At 39.0% G+C, this 13,396-nt stretch overlaps 1 protein-coding gene across 23 annotated transcripts in view; it reads right to left on the minus strand.

Moving 5' to 3' along the window:
* The window catches only part of unm_hu7910 (un-named hu7910), a 30,702-nt gene extending 17,751 nt beyond the window's left edge, over positions 1-12,951 (minus strand). For 2 of the 23 annotated variants that reach the window (XM_053233755.1, XM_053233747.1), the window contains exons 1-3: positions 6,842-7,403; positions 4,692-4,841; positions 4,232-4,303 (exon numbers count right to left, since the gene is read on the minus strand). In XM_053233755.1, the coding sequence (XP_053089730.1) occupies positions 4,232-4,303; positions 4,692-4,841; positions 6,842-6,887 (268 nt within the window). In that variant the 5' untranslated portion in view covers positions 6,888-7,403. Of the gene's footprint in view, positions 1-1,425; positions 1,474-2,576; positions 2,757-4,231; positions 4,304-4,691; positions 4,842-6,790; positions 7,459-12,718 lie in introns of those variants that run through there. The other 21 variants (XM_053233756.1, XM_053233750.1, XM_053233758.1 and 18 more) reach the window with 19 other exon arrangements.
* Positions 12,952-13,396: the final 445 nt, after the last annotated feature.

Below are 13,396 nucleotides of genomic sequence, written 5' to 3' on the forward strand. Positions count from 1 at the left end.
AACTATAATGCATTACTTTAATGTAGTAAACTGATTGTGTGATGACATTCAACAGATGCCCGATGCCCTTCAAGTCATTTTTGTGGGTTAGCTTTTTATTTTTTAATCATTACCAAGAATTTTTTAAGATAAATCATGAGGCAGAAAGGAATCAGTATTGTGCAGGTCTAGCTTGTGAACATTCAGCATTAGTGAACACTTCAAACCACTGAAAATGAACACAGAACATACACAGCCCTCCATGTAATATTCCATGGCAGTGTAAGGCCACTCATTAGTCATGTTTACACGGACACTTTTTGTTTCAATCGGAATGAAATCAATCAGATTGATTAATCCGATCACAGTGTTTACAAGAACGCTGAATAAAGTAATCGGATTGATATGTGCGTTTACATGACAGAATCGGATTTGATCTTCTGACAAGCGCACAGTGCATGAATACACGTTTCCCGCCGTTCCAACATGCAGATACTAGCAGCCACTCTCTTGCCATTGCTTCTTTTTTTCGTTCTAAAAAGCAGACTTAACATTTGCCTATTTCTGCTGCTAATTAGAAGACGATGAGCGCGTGATGTTTTGTGCGGTACTGCGTGTATTTATCAAGCAATTAAAATGCCCTTTCCCGAGCCCAGAACAAGGCGTCTGTGGATGAGGGTCTGAAGCAAGGACTGGTGGAACAACGTCATCTTGCACCACTTCACAGACAAGGAGTGGAAGGAGAATTTTAGGATGACACGACAGTCATTTATGACACTATGCTCAATGGTGGAGGGGTACATGGCACCTGGTGAGGCTACGGTCAGAGCCCCAATACCGCCGACAGTGCGAGTCGCAATTGTACTGTATAAACTCGGCAGCTGTGCAGAATACCGTGTGATCTCCAATCAATTTGGTGTCTATAAGACCACATTCAATAAATTCGTTTACATGTTCTGTAAGGGCATGGTGAGCAGGCCGATAAAGCAGCTGTCAGTCAGCCGTGCGTCATACGTCATTACGTGATTTGTACGTCATTGCACATCCTGGTTTCATTTTCAATCTGATGAAGTGTTTACACGTCCTCTCCATCGGATTAGAAAAGGTTTAAACCACCCCTTACAATTCGAATGAAATTTTAATAGGTTTTGGCCAATACATTCCGATTGACGTGTTTACATGTGACTTTTTAAATCTGATTGTGCTTCTAGTCCAATTACGATCGGACTATTAGTGTCCATGTAAACGCAGCTAGTGTTGGATACTGAGACATGTGTGTATTATGTATTCATTCAGACGAATTTTATTTAGCAGTTTAATTTAGTGCAACTAGTAATTTCAATGACTCTTTTAGAGAGCCTCCTACATGCCGGCATGAACACACACACACACACGCTTACTGATTACAAGCTACATGACAGTGGACAAGCTGCTTTCCTTAAATACCTTTGCTTCCTTTCTTACTTTCTGTGGTCACAGGTGATTTCTCTGATTCTTAAAGGAAAAAAATGTTATTAGAAATGTGATTAACTGATCACACATAAGAAGGTAAACCTTCAGCCTTAGCTGTTTTTGGGAATATAGTGTGATAAAACTTACCTAAGGTTAGAGTTTGACTTGTAGTTAAACATTATGTGAGACACTCATACACTCTCACTCTCTCTCACTCTCTCTCTCACACACACACACGCGCGCACACACACAGGCAAACATCAACCATCTAAAGCTTATGGGTCATAATCTCTCTCTCAGCAACATGGACATTGCTCAAAGACATTCGATAAGAAGTGCTACTTTGTTTACTGCTCATGCTCATATGTTGATCTGACATCATTTCCTGAACTCTGGATTGAAGAGACCATCCTGAGTTTAGGAAATCCTTAGAATTTTGTTTTTAGAAAGTGGGAGCAGAATTTTTTTCCAATTTCTCAATGTACCTAAATATAACCACACCAGCACTATTAGATACATTGATAAATGCACACATTATATATATATATATATATATATATATATATATATATATATATATATATATATATATATAACAAAACACTAATATCCCAGTCTGACACACATGCAATACTTTAATTCGCCATTTTTCCCTTTTTGTCTGCCTCCATAGTTTTCAAATTTGAAAGTGACTACATCAGTAAACACACACTTGTGCTGTAAGGTTCCACGTTTGTGTCTAACAAAACCAGGGGGGAAAAATTCACTGCAAATCCTCTCCAAACCTGTGTACTGGCATATATGACAGTGGTCTCACTCACACACACACACACACATACACATACACACACACACAGAAGAGAACTGGACAACAATCTGGAACAGTCCATGCAATGTCATATTTAAACTGACTTGAATCAGCAAAACAGAGATGTGACATTTCCATGTTCCAAATACACAAAGCCAGAGCTCTGTGGCAAACTTCTTTCACCATTTCAGACTCAGAAGGCAAGCATATCAGCACATTCCTCACAAGACGAGCACATCCAATAAAATCTCTTAAACGTTCTCTAAACTTCTTGCAGTCAGGCTACAGTACTGTAGCTCAAGTTACAGGACTAATGCCCTCTAACTTTATGACATACCAGTGACCCTCTCCTTCTCCTCCTTCATAACACTCTCTCCATCGCCTCCACCCTCACATGGCATCAGCACATCACACAGAAATGCCAGGAAGCTTTTTAACAAATCAGAACTGCCATCTGCTAAAGCATCATCGCTCTCTTTGTGCACAGAGACAAGGCCCTTGCAAAATTCAGGCAAGCCTATGAAGCAGGAAGAGCACAAGGTAGAGTGAGGAATGAGACAGAAAAAAAATAAAATAAAGCACACACTTAGCTTAAGTTCATTTCATTTCTGCAATCTCTCATTCTAGACTGCAGCACGTGATTATATTTATTTTACAATGTAGTATGGTTTAAATTCAGTGTCCGTTTAGATTGATTTGAAATATCAGAATTCCTCCGAAGGGTCAGCAGGAAATTATTTTGCTGTTTTTTTTAAATAATAAAACAAAAGCCATGTGTTATTACCATTAGCTGCCTATTTTAGTAAGCAATAGTGTAATGTGAGCATTATTAGAAAACTACACTGCAGTGGTTGTCAACTGGAGGTCTGAGATCCGGATGCGGACTCAGCGAAGTCTTTCAGCGGATCGTACCGAGCACTGCAAAAAATACTGTAGCAGAATCAATCACTGTAATATTCTAGCTACGTTCAGCTACTCCAGTTTTCTAACATGAATCACAGCATCTTGTTGCAGCCAATCACATGCATTTATGTAAATTATTTACTGTAAGGTATCTTTTCGAATTACAGACTTTCATAGATTTAACCTCTCTAGTTTGATTTGGGAAGTGATGACATGGCTTATTAAAAAAACTGTCACAGTGAAAACAGAATGGACAGAAGCATGCGTTTATTGTCCAATTCCAGTTTAAAACTTATCTGTGGAGCTAAAAGTGGCAAGTGCCAGAAACAACTATGAATATGTTAACAACTAGTAATTAGCCGTGAACTAATCATTATTAGGTAACCGTCATCACCATCAAGTCATGCTTATCTGGACTTTTGTAAGCAAGAAATAAATAATAATAATAATAATAAAAAAAAAACAATAAAAAAAAAACAAAAAAAAAAACAGGACCTTCACAAATTGCAGTTGAATATTCCAGATATAGTGCACAATGAGAACGGTGGCTCTACATAATAAATCAGCTTTAATGTGAGCTTCAGAAACACAAAGTTGCCTTATTTGCTCTCTACGAAAGCAAAGGTGAAAGGGTGCTCAGATTTATATTTGAGAGACTAACTTATATATCAAAGAAAGAAACGGAAAAAAATGAATAATGAAAAAAGCAGATAAATTCATTTTTCATTTGTCCTACTGACAGGCAACAATTTGTAACAGAGGTTTTCAATCCAGTCATTAATTAGGTTTACATCTTTGTCCTGTTCTAGTTCACAACAGACCTGAACTAGTTAATTCATACAGGACTGAACAGAAAAAGTATTTTACAAAAGTATTTGTCTCCAATCTACATAGTGTTCATATGCTTCTTTTATATACTGATATTAAATACTGTGTAACAGACAAGCAGATGGAGTTTCATATCCTTTCTATAAACTGTATAGATGTTTAGAATTACAGGGTGTGAATTAATGACCTTAGTCAGTCATGCAGGAAGCACACACACATACACACATACACAAATATATATCCAAAACTACTCAAACTCACCCAGCAGAACTTTGGCATCTTCCGCATCAAAGTCACCATCACCATCAGAATCATAAAATTTTCCAAGTGTGCCTGCAATGGAAGTAGAGGATTTCTTCCCGTATGTTTTCACAGCACAAAATCCAACATAACATCAATGTAGTTATACTGTTACATGCATTCTTACTTGAATTGAATACAGGACTTGTGGTGCTTGGTTTTTTATACATTTGAGGTGAATAAGAGAGACTGTTCTCATTTCAAACAAAAGCAAAATGATAGAAGAGTCTGCAATAATTTCAATCTGTTTTTCCAAATTATATAAAATTACAGGCTATGTCAAGGGCAGAGGTGTATATTAACCTAACCTTGATTTTACAGACAGGTTTTATTCATTATTTCAGCTACTTTTTGGCTATTATACTGCACTATACTTTCACAAGAGAGGAAAGTGTCACAAGAGAGGAAATTGTAGACCTACCCACAACATTTTTGTATTCAACTAGGTCAAACCAGACAACAGCCACAGACATCCAGGCACCCAACAGAGCCAACACGATGAGCCAGCTGAAGATTGAGTGTCCCTCAGATTTCTTGGGGCTCTTACCGACAGCAGGTACTGCCTGGGGCTCTGTGAACACAGACAGAAAGGCACAATGACAGACAGGTACCAGGTACACACGCAGAGTTGTGTTTATGTTTTGTATTCAGATCCTCGAAAGGAACACAATACTTAAGAAATTACTGGGTATGCTGTTATAGGAAAATAATCAACCGCATGGGTGAGGTGACACGGCATGATCCTATAACCGCATGGCTGTGTTTTATTCCTCTTATACATCAGCAATTATGAGAAGGATTACTAAATTTTGTTTTATTGAAAGAACAATACATACATTTAAAGCATAACACATACTTTTTAGAAATGGGAACGCATTAGAACAAGTGCATTAATATAAACCTGTGCTTTACCTTGCAATTGTCACTTCTGTTAGGGGCATGCTGTTAGAGAAAACTAAGCAACACCTTCTGACCAATGAGAATAAAAATTAAAAAAAAAAAAATTCAGTAGCACTGTGGTACAATTTGTTTTAATACAGTAATCTAGTTCGCATAAGGTCTGGTTTATATTTCTGCATCCGCCTATTTGTGAACACATGAACACACATCTGCCTTCCTACTTGCATATGAAGTGAGCGTGTCCACTAGGGGGCAGGAAATGAACAACTATATGAAAATCCTGTGTTTAATTGCAGAATGAATGGAAGAGAAGAAGCAGAGCATTAACACTTACTTCAAGCAGAGATATACTACTTACTTATGCCAAATCACAGATACCGTGCTATTAGATATTAAAGTCGACCAGAGCGTTTGGGGTGTTTCAGATTTTCTCCACAGAAATACAGAAGACAAAGACAAGCGTGATATTGCATATTAAACTTTTTTTTTTTGTTGTTATATTACTCTGTACAAATATAGTTAATATGAGCTGCATTTCACACCCACAGTGATGAGAGGAGATGCAGCTTGACACTTATTCCACACATCAGGATTTCTTGTATGCTTTGCGCTCATTATAATGCTGCATTGGATCGACGTCATGTCAGTGGTCAGATTAAAGAATTATTAACAATATCACTCTGAAGCCCTTGATGAAACATGTGGAAGAAGGGTCACATTTTCTCATCAGACCATTTCCAGGTTGCACCCGAATGTAGTTAAACAAGACAGAAGGAACAGAGGCTTAAAAAAAATGACAGGATCATATAACATGAGGGTATTGTATTCTGCTGACAAGGTCACCTAATCAATTGCTCACAAAAAGACACACATTTTCTAAGCTCCACAACCTTAAAAATGCAGGAGCTGAAACACAATGGCTGCATCCTATATAAGGTCATCACGGGCACCATAATTTAGGCAAGTCGTGAGAATGCGTTAGATGATTTTCACATGCAATACTTAGGAGAGATATTTCTTATGACTGGAGATGCACTGATCCTTTTCTTCTCTCTATACAGTTTGGTTAATACAGTAGCAAGTATTGACTAATACCACACACCCATCTGATACTGATATCCTCAGAGTAACCAAGCTTGTGCTAAGTTATGCAGAGTATCACAGGCATGATGGCTGCTTGCTTTAGTACAGTCTGTGTCCATGTGCATGATCAATGTCATTTCAGTCACTATCACAGCTTGTTTGTGAATCAGATCCAAATGATACTCAGTATCAGATCAGTTCATTGTTAGTTATGACCAAACAAGGATAAACATGCTTTCATACTATCTACATGCCATCTCGTTATAAATAAACCGTATGTGTCTGTCAGTGTGTCAGCAAGAGACAACCTCATGATAGAATATGAAACAGTTGTACATTCTCAACTCAAGGTTGCACTGTCAGGGTATTGGGCCTGACCTCTTGCTGACATGCGCACTTTAGACACAAAGCCACACAACTTAGCTAAGAAACAATAACCACTCCAACTCCAAAACACACACAAAACACTGAGAGGCACTACATGTAGCAAGCAAGTGCTGCTGCACAAATGCAGGTTTGTCTAACAGGTGCTCATACATGCCAGACCAAACCATTTCTCCTCTCGCATTCCCATGAAGACCAGTCTACCTTCTACATTTGCCATTTTGGTTCCATCTGCTTGCGTTACTCCCATCGTACACTAAGTGGTTCAGAAGAAACCTGCGAGGGAAAAATAACGTTGTTTTTTTATTTTTTTGCTCACACGCAGGAGCGGCAGCAGCGTTCGCTGGCTCAGCTGCAACCTGATCCACGCTCGGCCCGTCGGGTATTTTTAGTGGTGCTGTCACCACACGTCGTGCTTCTGGGCCTCATATGGAGACGATGGACTGTGGAAGTGCCTCATGCGCACGCTCATACTCATAACGGGGCGGTAGCACCACAAAACTGCACAGGGTGTCACTTAGACGTGATTAATTTGGGATTCTGCTGCACTTTTTACACACTGATATGGAAAAATGACTTTCATTCACATAATCAGGGACAAATCAAAGTCAATCACAAATTTTTCTCTCTCTCTCTCTTATACCACACACACACACCGTGGTCTCAAAATATGACACAGTTGACATGTTATTAAGCACAGATATAGAAATAGCCCTTGCTGAAGATTAGAACATGCTCATGTCTATTCAGTTGTCTAACTCAGCCTTAATAGACTGGTACTTTTAAACGATGGTGGAGTTTGTGATTTTTTTTCTTTTTAGTTTTGTTATAGTGAAGGGAACCCACTTATCAAACTTATTACATTTATTACCCTGTTTGACTGCTTGCTTGAATTAAATGGGGTTAATCCAAACCTTAATAACTCCCTTAATTTAAAAAAAAAAAAATAAAAAATGCTGGCCTCTAATTAATGTAAACTTGGACCTAATGTGTTCTGCAGGTGGAAGTTTCTGGAATAAAAAAAGCTCTAAGGTTCATGTACAGGAAATAAATTTGTTCTGAGAGGATCTGTGAAATTTATTTTCGAGGCTGCAAAAAGCCCTGCGATAAAATATAACTTGATTGCTGCATCATTTAAATACCACCAGATAACTTATAAACATTTATATCGTATAATGTTGGGGAAACTGTGAAGTCATGTTTAGTATACAGTATGCACATTAAGGCAAGACACTACACTAAATGAAGTGTACACTGTGCACACTAGTGTACCATAAAATGACGATTTTGGTGACATCAAACATTTGCCAGATTTTTGGACAAATTTCACCTAAAAACATGTCTATTTTTAAACTGTAGTATGCAGTAATACTTAATTGCTGCAGTAATATGTTTGGGTCCCTGGAGGACTAGTGGTTAGGCCACAGCGCGCTCACGGCCCCGGCCCGGGTTTGATTCCAAGCTAGGGAATCGGCCCCAGTCACTGGGGTTGCACATGACAGTGCACTCCCAGTGCCAGTCCCAAGCCCCAATAAAATCGGGAAGGGTTGCGTCGGGAAGGCCACCCGGCATAAAAACTGTGCCAAATCAAATATGCGGACCAATGATCGACTGTGGCGACCCCTAATGGGAGCAGCCGAATAACAACAACTGCAGTGACACAAACACGTCATTTCATATAGCTCTACAAAACCTCTTACCTGAAAATGTATTTACCCCCTTTTTAATTTCTTCTGTTCTGCATATTTGTCACATTTAATTTCTCAGATCTTCAGAAAATTTAATACAAGACACCCTGTAAACCCTTGTAAACACAAAATACAGTTTTTAAAAGATCATTTCATTTGTTGAAAATAAAATGCACACTAGGCTGCGATCACAAGAAATTCAGGAAGAGATGAGAAACAAAGTTACTGAAATACATCAGTCTAGAAAGGGCTTTAAAAAAAAAAGCCATTTCTAAGGCTCTTGGATTCTAGCAAACCAGGTGAGAGTTATTATCTCCAAATGGAGAAAACTTGAAACGGTGGTGAATCTTCTCACTAATGGCAGAACAACAAAAATTCCTCCAAGAGCGCACTGACGAGTCATGCAGGAAGACACAAAAGACCCCAGATAAACGTCTGAAAAAAACGCAGGCCTCGCTCGCCACAGATAAGGTCAGCATTCATGATTCCACCATTAGAAAGAGACTGGAAAGACTGTCCATGGGATAGTTGCAATGTGAAAACCACTGCTAACCAAGAAGAGCATAAAGCCTTCTCTCATGTCTGCCAAAAAACACACTGATGACCCCCAAGCTTTTTTGGAAAACGTTCTGTGGACTGATGGGTCGAAAGTAGAACTTTTCTGGAAGACTTGGGTCCCATTACATCTGGCATAAATCTAGCACAATACTCCATAATAAGAACAATATACCAACAGTCATACATGGTGGTGGTAGTGTGATGGTGTGCAGATGATGTGCTGCTTCAGGGCCTGGGGGACTTGCCATAGCTGATGGAATCATGAATTCTATGCTCTACCAGCAAAACCTGAAGGAGAATGTCCAGGCTGTGATCTGAAGCTGAAGTTCAACTGGGTTATGCAGCAATATAACGATCCGAAGCCTAAGAGCAAGTCGATATCCGAATGGCTTAAAAGAAACAAAATTAAAGTTTTGGCCTAGTCAAAGTCGGGACTTGAACTCCACTGAGACGCTGTGGCAGGACCTTACTCAGGAGTTCATTCTCAAGAGCCTTCTAATGTGGCTGAATTAAAGCAGCTCTGCAAAGAAGAATGGGCCAAAATTCCTTCACAGCAAAGTGAAAGACTGATCTCCAGATAGCAGAAGCATTTGGCTGAAGTCAGCCCAGTTATTAAGTTTAGGGGGGCAAGTACGTTTTTTTTTTTTTTTTTTTTACACAGATGTTCTAGGTGTTGCATAACCTTTTTCCTTCAGTAAATAAAATGATCATTAAAGAACTGTGTTCTGTGTTTCTTCATATTCTCCTTTTTTATGTTTTGTATGAAGATTTGAAACCAGCTGGTGTGACAAATATGCAAAAATATGGGAAATCAGGAAGGGAACAATTACTTCTTCACAGCACAGAATTTCAGCTTTCATTTCCTTATATTTACATCTAGATGTGTTAAACAACTTAGAATATGGCACCTTTTGTTTGAACTCACCCATTTTTCAAGTGATCAAAAATATTGGAACATGTGACTGGCAGGAGTTTCTTGTTGCACAGGTGTGCCCTGTTAGACTGATTGTTTAAACAATTAAAAGCTCTGAATGTCTACTCTTGGTTTGAGCCCTGGGTTTCGCCTGTAAAGACTGCATTTTTTTTTTTAAAAACATAAATCTACATGGAGACCAGAGAGCTGTCTATGGGAGAAAAGCAAACCATTTTCAAAGCTAAGAAAAGGGGGAAATTGCACAAGCACTTGCCATTGCCAATACAACATTATGGAATGTCCTGCAAAAAGAAAGAAACCACTGGTGTACTAACAACCAGACATGGAACAGGTCGGCCAAAGAAAACAACAGCAGTTGATGGCAGAAACATTGTAAGAGCTGTGAAGAAAAACCCAATACTAACGGTCCGTGACATGACCAACAACCTCTACAGGGTAGGAATGAAGGTATCACAATCCACTATTCAAAGAAGACCTCGAGAGCAGAAATATAGCGGCCATACCACAAGATGCAAACTGCTCATCAGCAGTAAGTATCAGAAGGCCAGATTTGAATTTGCAAAGAAATACAGAGATGAGCCACAAAAGTTTTGGAACCAAGATTAACCTCTACCAAAGTGATGGAAAGGCCAAACTGCGGAGAAAGTAAGGATCTGCTCATCTCAAGCACGGTGGAGGTAGTGTCATGGCTTAGACTTGCATGGCTGCTTCTGGAACTTACTGCATCTTTATTGATGATGTAACTCATGATGGTAGCAGCAGAATGAATTCATAAGTCTACAGAAACATACTGTCTGCCAATTTACAGAGAAATTCATCCAATCTAATTGAGAGAAACTTAATTATGCAGTAAGACAACAACCCAAAACACACTGCTAACACAACAAAGGACTTCATCAGGGGAATAAAGTGGAAGATTTTAGACTGGCCAGGTCAATCACCAGACCTTAACCCAATTGAGCATGTACTTCACCTCCTGAAGAGAAGACTGAAGGGAGAAACCCCCAAAACAAACAACAACTGAAAGAAGCTGTACATGCCTGGAAAAGCATCACGAAAGAAGAATTGGTGATGTCAGTGGTGATGTGAAAGCTGAAATCCTGATCTATTGTGTCATATTCATCTTTTGATCTCAAACACTAATGTCATCAGTGTAGAGCAAAAACAAAAGATGGCCTTGATGTTCCAATAGTTTTGAGACTGTATGTAATTAGACAAAGCCTCATTTTCATAAATAAGATTTCTCTTTTGGGGGGGGGTATACATAGTGTTTGACATAGTGCAAACTTGATATATACTCTACTACTGCATTTGAATATAGTCAGGAAAGTGAAAGGCGATGGATAACAGGCACTGAGGTAGGGGTCTTCATTACTGATTATGGAGCATTATAGAGCATTATGGAACATTATGGAGCATTACTGGAGCATTATGGCACATTATAGAGCATTATGGGGCATTATGGGGCATTATAGAGCATTACAGAGCATTATGGAATATTATGGAGCATTATTTAGCATTATGGAGCATTATGGAGCATTAGTGGAGCATTACAGAGCATTATGAAACATTATAGAGAATTATGGAGCATTATAGAGCATTACAAAACATTATAGAGCATCATTGGAGCATTATTGGAGCATTATGAAACATTATAGAGCATTACTGGAGCATTATAGAGCATTATGGAACATTATAGAGCATTATGGGAGCATTACGGGAGCATTACGGGAGCATTATTGTAGCATTATAGAGCATTATTGTAGCATTACTGGAGCATTACTGGAGCATTACTGGAGCACTATTGGAGCATTATTGGAGCATTATTGGAGCATTACTGGAGCATTACTGGAGCATTATGGAGCATTACTGGAGCATTACTGGAGCATTACTGGAGCATTATTGTAGCATTATGGAGCATTACTGGAGCATTACAGAGCATTATAGAGCATTATTGGAGCATTATAGAGCATTATAGAGCATTATTGTAGCATTACTGGAGCATTACTGGAGCATTATTGGAGCATTATAGAGCATTACTGGAGCATTATAGAGCATTATAGAGCATTACTGGAACATTATTGTAACATTATGGAGCATTACTGGAGCATTATTGTAGCATTATGGAGCATTACTGAAGCATTATAGAGCATTATTGTAGCATTATCGAGCATTATTGTAGCATTATAGAGCATTACTGGAGCATTATAGAGCATTACTGGAGCATTATAGAGCATTACTGGAGCATTATAGAGCATTACTGGAGCATTATGGAGCATTATAGAGCAGTACTGGAGCATTACTGGAGCATTATAGAGCAGTACTGGAGCATTATAGAGCATTACTGGAGCATTACTGGAGCATTATAGAGCATTACTGGAGCATTATAGAGCATTACTGGAGCATTATGGAGCATTATAGAGCATTACTGGAGCATTATGGAGCATTATAGAGCAGTACTGGAGCATTACTGGAGCATTATAGAGCATTACTGGAGCATTATAGAGCATTACTGGAGCATTATTGGAGCCTGAACAGCACGGGAGTGTGTTCAGAAACTGTGTGAGTAAAGTGTGTCCTGTCAGCTGATTGACTTTTCACAAACCATTAACACGCCAGGGCAGTTAAAACTGGGACTAACACAAGTGTAAAATGAAGTTATAGGTCATGGGGTCCGTGTGTTATGGAAAATGAGGCGTGTAATACACAATACGCTTCTTTGCTATTATGTCGTGAATACTGACTGAGTATCAACATCAACATCAACATCAACGGGAGAAATAAATGCAAAACAACAGCTGAGTAATATCTCTAGAGCTATCTGAGCATCCTCGCATACTTGTGTAGGCTAACTAACTAACACACACACACACACACACACACACACAGAGGGACAGTTACCTTTTCTAGCCTGTTTGCGTGCAGGTTTCTTATGGCCCATGGCGGAGATGGCGGAATGCAGTGCAACCTAAAAGTTCAACTTTAACCCTTATTTAAAGTTCCCAGGCTCCTGTGCTGAAATATCACAATAAACAAGGACAAAATCTGCAGCTAAACTACGTGTTTCCGTGTGAGGTTGACACTTTAAGATTTCGCCCAATGTATAATAGGATAAACGGCGCTCTTGGAGCTTGTAGCCAATCAGTGCTCAGATTTGTGATCGCGTGGATCCGCGCCTCTGAGCCCGCCTACTGCTGGAACGTGCGTAACGTGGCAAACTTGAGAGCGCGGATAGTTTTTCTCGCGAGATCTGTGGCTCTAATTAACAATGTACGGGAAGAGGGTGAACAAGATTGTATTCTTTACAGTCTTTAGGCTAGAGTTATGTAGTATTTTCACTGCACACTGCACAATTGTAAGTGTGGGTCTTAAAATTATATTAAAGTCTTCGCATATTCATCACTCTATTTGTAGCATTCTGCTGAAATGACTTAAACACTTACTGTTTGTGATCAGAAACCAAGCAGTCTTACCCTGAATCCTTTTATTACATAGTTAGATATATCAAATCTGCCTTTCATGCAACATGTAATTCTACTCATTACATATCAGTTTCATCTAAATATTGGGGAAAACACA

Source organism: Pangasianodon hypophthalmus, chromosome 4, assembly GCF_027358585.1.
Source record: "Pangasianodon hypophthalmus isolate fPanHyp1 chromosome 4, fPanHyp1.pri, whole genome shotgun sequence".
In the NCBI taxonomy this organism is placed as follows: domain Eukaryota; kingdom Metazoa; phylum Chordata; class Actinopteri; order Siluriformes; family Pangasiidae; genus Pangasianodon; species Pangasianodon hypophthalmus.